We start from the raw sequence: 9,116 nt of genomic DNA on the forward strand, positions 1-9,116 counted from the left end.
TACTTTTCCCTTGTTCTAAACTGAAGGAAAGAAATTATACATCTATATACTGACTTTTAAGTATGGTTATTGATAGTAAGTTTGTAATATTTTGTTTAGGACATTTTATTTGCTGAGATGGTCAGAAATAAGGTTGCTCTGAAACTCATAAATGATATAGTTCATCTAGTGAAGTTTGAAGAATTGTCTGTAATTATCAAAAATTCAAACAAAATCTATAATACCCCTTCTAAGGAAAAACTTTCAGTAGGGAGTTCCACTGTGAGTGATGTTCTGACATACTCTAATTAAATTTTCCAAAGAGACTACTGCCTTATTTTAGAAGACAACCTAGACTACAAACTGCAATTAGTAAGAATGTTAGAAGCCATAAAGTCAACTTGCTACTTGATATTACCTTAAGACAGGACTTGCAGTCATAATTTCAGTCAAGCATGTTCCAAACTGCAGGCAAACCATGATAGATTTTGTTTTACACAGTTGTATGATTTCTCCCTCCACTGAAGGAAGAAATTAACCTGCTAAATCCCATACTCTTCATCTCCTGATCATTAACTTGGATGATTGTGATAGACATACTAAGCTCAGGGAACAACTCTGAAGGATTCCAGGTTCACCTAGAAGGCTAAAAAAGGGATTGTGTTCCTGTGTCCTTCCCCAGTGTTGAAGATTATTGTTTTGTGGAAGACAGTGCACGTCATCAAGATGTTCCATGGGATATATTCACCCTACTTCCTAGGGTGTCTATTCTCAGTGTATAATCCTTGAAGGATCCAAGAAGGCAAGATGTCCATCCTCCCAGGCAGGAGTTCTGGAGTAAAGCAAAACAACACGCAGTGGAGAACCAAGTATTAGTCTCTCTGTGCATCACTGAATTTGTCTGTAAATAGAAACTGGCAAATTGTTTACATCTCTTAGGATAAAGCAACATGAAAAGAAAAATTAGTTATCTGTGCACTTCTGTGAAATTTGCCCAAACAGCACACATAGCTGTACCTCACAACAATCAACTAAGTGGAGGTAAAAATCTGCCTGCTGTGACACATTTGCTTTAATTCTGCCACAAGTCATATGCTTGCACACAGGGCAGTCAGAAAGTAAAGGAAACCTGTGTAAATATGAGGGGGAAAAAAACTGTACAGAAAGAAAAATAGGGGAAAAAAAAAGTGAAGAGGTGGAGAATTCTAAGAAAGAGAAAGAGAAACAGTTTGGCTGCATATACAAAGGGAGCTTTCTAACGTCCTAACACATGCATGGTTTCCTAGTGAATGCTATGTTAACACAGCCACATATGTTTCCAGAAAAGACACTCAGTCATGAAAATTATGAAAAAGAATAAATAAAAATTGTCCCAAATGTAATAAAATCATGTAGAATCACAGAATTTCTTGAGTTGGAAGGGACCTCTAAAGATCATCTCTTCCAAACCCCCTACAATAAGCAGGGACGTCTCCAACTAGAACAGATTGCTTAGAGTCCCATCAAGCCTGACCTTGAATATCATATAACTTAATTATAATTAATTCTTAAGCCATCCAAAGTAGAATTACTATCCTGAAAAAAAGAGACTGATCAAGGACTCCATTAAATTGACACAGAACTGTGTTAAGGATATTGATTTTAGCTGGAAAAGTACTGGCAAGGGAAGAGGGGAAGGGGAAAGGAAAAAAAACAATAATAATTTTATTTATGGTTTTTAGTTCTACTGTAAATGGCTGAATATGGGAAGTGAAAACAAATCCCTTAGGTTATTTTACAGTAACAGCTGTCATTGTTGAAATAGCTACAGACACTATGCATTAGGTCTTCCTGTCAAAGAGTGACCAGTGATCCACAGGTTTGAATCTATGTTAACTTACACCAAGTACGTCAAGTGTTAGTCACATGGGAAAGCAGATGGGAGGAGGAAGGAGGAGGAATAAATTATTTTTATTTGTATTTAATAAAATTTGGCCTACAGGCTTTCTGTGACTCAGTACTGCACATCTGGAATTGATCATAGGATCACAAACTGGAAAGCAGTCATCTGGCTCCTAGAAATAAACACATTCAGTTCCTCTTTCACAACTTTATTTTTTTAATTATAAATTGCAACAGCCATTTTAAGTCTTTTTAATACTTGCAGCTAGACCATTTTTAACTTTTTAGTAATTTTTAATACTACATTTTCACAGGAGAACAACAGACAACTGTTAAATTTAACTTAATCCTGGGCTGGCAGTAGAGTGTGGGATTGCCTTTCACATGCACAGACACACAGTTGATTTCACTGCTCTTTTGCTTCAGAACTGCATGGAACAATGCTAGTCGTGAATCTCCGATTTTTACTACTTCCATTCCTCACAGGCATCCTGGGAGCAGCACAATATGTGATGCAAGATGCAGCACTGCTGAACTACATGGACCGGCGTTTCCTGTCTTTAGAGGTACGTGCTACCTGTCTCATTCTGTGATACTGCCTAACTGCAGAGAGGTTTGAAAAGGTATGAGTGTTCTTCTATGTGTGTGAACACAGAACAGTTTGTATCACAAACAGTATCAGGAAGATTCCTGCTTTTTTGAATAATTAAATAAAGTTGTAGCTAAACTGTTAAGTATAATGATGTCTGGTTACCTCATCATTGTTTATTGAAAGATATAATTTCATAATGTTATCACTTGTATTTTCTTTATTACATCAGTGATTTTAGATAAATATACAAATGTTTACAGTACTGTCACATTACATCCTAGGGAAGAGTATAACTATTTTTCCAAGGGTAAAAATGCTGTCAAGTATTAACAAGGAGACAAAAATTTGTCAGGTATTCTTTCCATGTACAGATGAACCTACCAGGGAGAGTAGTTTAAGACACATTTGTGTAAACGAGCAGTGTCTCTGCACTTTAACTGGGAGTTGAAATAATCCCCTTACAGCTGGGAGATTGAAATAGGTATGACTTTCAAGTAACTATATGGAAATACCAATACCTGCTGCTTTTTCTGCAGTAAAAAACTGCCAGTACTGTAAAATACCTTTCCAGTATTGGCATGCTGTAACCATTCAGTTTATCTTAAATCATTAACGTGTCCTTGGCTCCTGACTTGCATTGGCAGATTTCTAGAGAATCTTTAACTTGCCTGATTTCTTATTCCCTTTTTGTACAAGGCTCTCACTGCTCTTAACTTCACAACCGAGAAAGAAGAGAAGGATTAGCCTGGTGTTCTGTTCCCATTGTGTAGACTGAGGTTTAAATTTTATTCACCAATGTATTAATAACTTCACATGGTAATTTCCACTCATTTGGCACACATTCAATATTACACAATTCTACAGGTGGCATTTGGTGGAAGGGGCACCAGGGAAGAACAGGAAAAAGGGGGAGGCAGATATTGAAGAGAATGCTTGGAAACATACAAAATAAAGTTTTTGTAGAATATAATTAAACAGCTTCTTGGGGACTTAGGGGCATGTATAAAGGGAGGGAGAGGGACACAGATACAAAAACCACACCTCACAAAACAAATAGTCACGCAATTAAGTTTACATGGAACACATTCACACTACAGTAACCATTCAGTAAACACCTGAAATCTGTGCATAAAGCCCCAAATCAGATCCCCCAGTCTTGTAGTTTGGTCTCCTACGCTTGTGTGCTTGAGCTTAAATATTGATTCAATTTCCTCATCTTCCCAAACTGGCAGTTGAGCTTCTACTTTCAGGCCACCTGTAATCTTTACAGAAGCAGATGACTTACAAGAGAGAAATCACTTTCCTCACCTTTGAAAATATTGATAATTTGAATCTAGATATAAATATCTCATTTTGGTTTTGTTTTCAAATTTGACAACAATTTGACAAAAAAAAAAATTCTATAGATGTGTCAGTATTTCCATTTTCCATTGTAAATTAATGAAAAATAGCCATACTAAATACTGTCTTGGTCAGAAGTGGTGTATTTATGCAAAATGTTCACATTTGTAGATTCCCCGTGGAAAACATTTTGAGACTGCTTCACCAGTGGTCGTACAGGAGGAGTTCTGAAATGTTTCCGGAAAGCAAGTAACCAGAGATCATGTACAATATCTCTGGCTTTTGCCACTTTTACCTCTTCAGGCAGCAAAAATCTGGTTGGCAGTAACACCATCAAGAAAAAAAAAAAAAAAGTGTATTTTTGTCCAGAATGTGGAAAAATGTGAATGATGGTTCTTGTCTAATGTGTCCTATTCATATAGATATATAGCCACTGACTATTGGTTTGAAATAGATGGGGGGCAGGAGGACCAGAAAGGAAAGAATAGTACTTTTTAAACCGTAATCATGAATGAGGTTGTAATCTATATAGAATATATGCATATACCCATGTATTTTCTTCCTGTGTTCTAACTCAAGAAGAGGCTGGAAAAATGCAACCAAGACATACTGGAATATGTGGAAGAATTCCGAGACTTTTCAAAGATGGTACTGTCACGCCTGGCAGGACTGAACAGTTATAAGGATGAGGTTAAAAGTGAAGTAGAGCATTTGCTAACAAGAATTGAACGAGCACAGAGGGACATTGACTATTTTGGATCTATCACAGATTCTAAAACATGTGTAGAAGTACATGAAGATCTGGTGAAACAGCAGCTATTTGAAGAAGCAGAAGAAAAAAAGAAACTTAAGCTCATGCTTAACGCAAGTAAGAACAGTTTACTTTTCAGAACTTTGATCTGAAGGAGCCAGTCCCCTGGCCAATGCATGTATACTGATATGGGGTAACAGATTTTCACAAGTGATGTGAATGCCACAGATAATTGCAAGGAATTTGGGCTGTGTAAACACTAGAAATTAGGAGAGGGAAGAAAGAGAGCTCAATTCAAACATTTATTTTGCAGATATTCTACTGCATATCAAATTGAATCTTTGAAGCTTTTTTTTTATTATAAAGTATTGTAAAATCCTGTGAAGGTATGCTCTTGCAAAGTCCCAGAAAATATGCCAGTGTATTTCCAAGTATTGCACCTATGCCAAGGAATTAGAGGTGGTCTTTCTTTTTTGGCGTGGGCAGAGGTCAAAACCTAAACTCAGAAGTGAACTCAGGAGTTAATAAAAAAGACTTAATTCACTTCTACAATTGGCATCTCTTTTTCTGTCTTCCTCTGTTATTCTTTCTCTCCCTCTTCCCCCTCACACAAGTACTTTCTGAAGACAGTACACTGGCTTAGCTACAAGCAAAGCTCAGCTTGGAATTCAAATTTAAGTGTTAAGGTACCTAGTATGAAGAACACACACACAATCTATACTTTTTTTTTTTTTTTTTTAACAAACGAGGTTTTTATAAGTATCTTTATCTTATTAAAGTTGATTTATAGGTGTAAATTCGAAATTGCAGAGGTATTTGAACTAGTCTGTTTCGTTTTCATTCAAAAGTAGTAAGAAATGAAAAAGAAAAGATGGATGCCCATTAAAAAAAAAAAAAAATCCAGGTGAAAGATCTTTATCTTTATACAATTCCACTAACTTCAACAGAATTAGACTGATTTAATTTTACAAATAAGTTTACAATTTGTTCCTTGAACTTCTCCAGCCATAGAGTATTAATACACATGGTAACATAAGCCATCACCTATTCTGCTTCTAAGCTCTAATCCTACACACAGTTGAGTGCTCTAAATATCAAGATTTCTTTTTTCCATAGATACATTTTTTGAACATTTGGCATTTTTTTGAGAGGCAGAAAAATCTAAGGGTTTTTAAACTACCTGTGGTATGGGCACTTTGAAAATAATATATTTCTGAGCGTTTCAGAGGGGAAAAAATTACTTTCAATTTTCCCTTGTTGGAAATTATTTTTATCATGGTAGTTCATAGCAACTTTACTTTTGTCAGCATTGGTGCTATCCTTGTCAATAGCAAAGTTAGTCCCTGTGTAGATGTTACAGCATTTAGAAAAAGTAGGAAGACTACTCCACCAAATAGCAGCTCTGCTTCTATGCTATCATATATTAACCAGAAGTTAGAATTATTCTTGTTGTGTTGCTTCAAAACTCTAGCAAAAAAACCCTTTTTTAAATTTTGTTGCTGACTTTGGTTTAAGTTCACATCGACTTGAAAAAAATTATCAAGTAGAATGACTGTTTTTACATGCAGTAGTTGATACCTAATCCTGTTTTGGGGGGCGAGGGGTAAATGGGAAATTATCTTCTGCACATTTTGAAGCATGATAAGAAACAGTGGGCTTAAAAGGTATCATTGTGGAGAATGTGGACAAAATTTTGTAAACTTCTTGCTCACTGTGAATGTCTTAGTTTTTCAGTCTTTCTGCTTCTGAAAGCCAAGGAGAGTTAAAAAACTTCTCTCAAGAACAGAGACACTGTTCATAGATTTCAGATAGTAATTTGGTTACTTCTTCTGCAAGGAAAGATATTTCTAAGGCTGGCTTGGTAATTTAACTCAACAGTTCTAAGTTTCTAGAATCTATCTAATCAATACATGTTAGGTTTGTGAAAACTATCATGGCTTGCTCAGGGAAGGTGCATCAGAGTCAGGACTTCAAACAAAAAATCCTCCATGCTGTAGCAGCAATACCCAAATGCTTTGGTTAGAGGGAATCAGTACCCACAAATGACATAAGTTGCTTTCTACAGGCAGACAGAATCTCGCCACTGACTTCAATAGGTTCATATCAGGCCAAATAAGGAGGCTGGCTTTGCTTTCTCCATTTCATCTACTGCCAGAACTTCCTGCCTCAGGGCTTTGTTTGTTCTGTTTACTAAAATGGCTGCACTTTACTAAAGGCAATTCTTTAAACTTCAAATAGATTCTCTTGTAATTTATGAGTGCCTTTGGTAAACAAGCTTGTTAATATGCTTTGCAGTAGAGTTTTTTCCTGGAAGGGATGGTACTTGGTAAAGATCCTACAGTCTCTTCACAGACTTGGTGCTTCTTGGTCTTCAACATAGGTACAAAGTGCATAAAAAATGTAATTAAGCCAAAACAATGACTCTCTATCTGCTCCTGATAATTTTATCCATATAGTGAGGTGAACAACTCTGCTTAGTCACACTTCCAGCATAAGAATTGATAACACAGACATCATATCAGTTCGTTTAAGGACATTCCTGGGTTTGTGATCCATATTTTTGTTCTAGTTCCTTTGTACTGCAGGTGTTGGGAAGGGAAGATAAGCCAGTGTTTTGGCTTTCTGTTACGACAATCTATTTTTATTTGTCTTTATATGATAAATGCAAAACAAGGGACTGACAGAGGATAAGAGAACTCTTGAAACAAATATTCTGTACACATGGCATATCAGTAAAATGGATTGTAATTTGTATGACTTCAGTAAGAAATAAACTTTATTATTTTACAGAAGTCACTTCTCTGAAGTAAAAAAATTCAGCCCCGTAAAAGAACTAGAAGAATAATCAGAGAATCACTTAGTCTCCTCTTAGGTACACTAATAGAATCCCTTTGGATAATGCTGGCAATAACAGAGCAGAAAACAACACACACTGGGTACCTGAAAATATGTAGTTTCCTTAGCAGGAGATGCTGAATATATTGTTTAAAGTTAGTTTCAGCACTACTTACCACAGCCACACTGCTGACACCTTTATTGAAATACTGACCCTGGCCTTCTAGATGGACTAAAAGGAAATTAAGTAATTCAAAGATGGAAAACTGGAAAAATCACAGATATTGTAACTTGCTTTATTTTCTTTGGATGTTTTCTTGCAGGTTGTGACCACATGCTTGCAGGTATTAAGTCCCTAAAGATAGTTAAGAAGACTGGAGATGAACATGGCTCTTGGATGAAAGATCCTGGCAAAAAGCATACAAAGATTTATTTATTAAATGGTTCTGTAAATAATGTTATTTTGGAATTTGCAAATATCATGACATTCATGGAAATCAATCATACATTAAAAGCTCGCAGAGTCACCTTGCCATTTCCTTGGGAAGGAACTGGCCATGTAATATATGAGGGTTTCCTGTTCTATCACAGATATGGGTCTTTAAATGAGATAATTAAGTTCAATATCCAGAAAAGAAATATAACTGACCAAATGCTACTGCCAGGAGCTGGAAGAATACCTGCCTATCAGCTTACTCCATCTACAAAAATAGATCTTGCCATTGATGAGCAAGGGCTCTGGGCAATCCATGCAGAACCAGATACTGGAGGAAATATTGTAATTACTAAAATCAACCACATAACTATGGCAGTAGAGCACACTTGGGACACATCATGCAACAGCAAAGGTGCTGAAGCAGCTTTCATGGCATGCAACACACTCTATGTTGTGTACAACCTTCCTAGTGGAGGCACCTCTCGCATACAATGTGTTTATGATGTTTTGGACACTGTAAATACTTACGAAATCCCCGTATTACATTTTCCAAAACGTCAGGGTAGCCATTCCACTATGCACTACAATCCTAAAGAAAAACAACTCTTTGCCTGGGGGGATGGATCCCAGATCATTTACAAGCTTCACACAAAGCAGAAAGTTTAGAATCTTCAGCAGCTTTTCCAATGCATTTAAAAGCTAGCAGCCCTCTGTCAGCATGCTCATTAAGTGGATTAAAATTACATATTCCTATCTGTTACAGCTTTCATCTATTTTACATAAACTTACACTTACATACCCCAGTGATCTTAAACTGATGTCCAATAAAGAATATGTAAAGACTCCATTAGTATGAACTACAAGATGACTAAATGGCACACAGGTACAAACCTAACCCACTCCACAAATTAGTCTTAAAGACTAAGGTTAATTAAAAAAAAAAAAAAATAAAAAAAAAAAAATCAATCTCTGACCTGTTGGATTCCTATTAAAATTATGTATTCTACTTCAATGCCATGTAAATCCAATCAGAAGTCCTTCCTGTCCCATACACATTATTTGACAACCTTCACTAACCTGAAGTTCACTGTAGGAAGCCACCTTCTTGTAAGCACTATAGAATCACATGTTTCCAGAGAAATTATCTATAAAGTCTAAACAGGAGAGGTTTATGATATCACAAAGCATAAGAGTATACATCCTTACAATCATGTTTTATTTTTAACACATAGGTCTTGCACATTACAGCAAGGTTAATCCTAATCATTGAATTTCTAGACTGTTTCCATGAAATTTCCACA

General features: G+C 36.1%; 1 protein-coding gene across 1 annotated transcript; it reads left to right on the forward strand.

The window, feature by feature from the left end:
* Positions 1 to 2,300: 2,300 nt before the first annotated feature.
* OLFML1 (olfactomedin-like 1) lies at positions 2,301 to 8,481 on the forward strand. The gene is made up of 3 exons (XM_009996986.1): positions 2,301 to 2,426; positions 4,373 to 4,661; positions 7,703 to 8,481. The coding sequence occupies exons 1-3, from the start codon at positions 2,301 to 2,303 to the stop codon at positions 8,479 to 8,481; spliced, it is 1,194 nt and encodes a 397-aa protein (XP_009995288.1).
* The last annotated feature ends 635 nt before the right edge of the window (positions 8,482 to 9,116 follow it).

The sequence above is a fragment of the Chaetura pelagica genome, unplaced genomic scaffold, assembly GCF_000747805.2.
Source record: "Chaetura pelagica isolate M959 unplaced genomic scaffold, ChaPel_1.0 scaffold634, whole genome shotgun sequence".
In the NCBI taxonomy this organism is placed as follows: Eukaryota; Metazoa; Chordata; class Aves; order Apodiformes; family Apodidae; genus Chaetura; species Chaetura pelagica.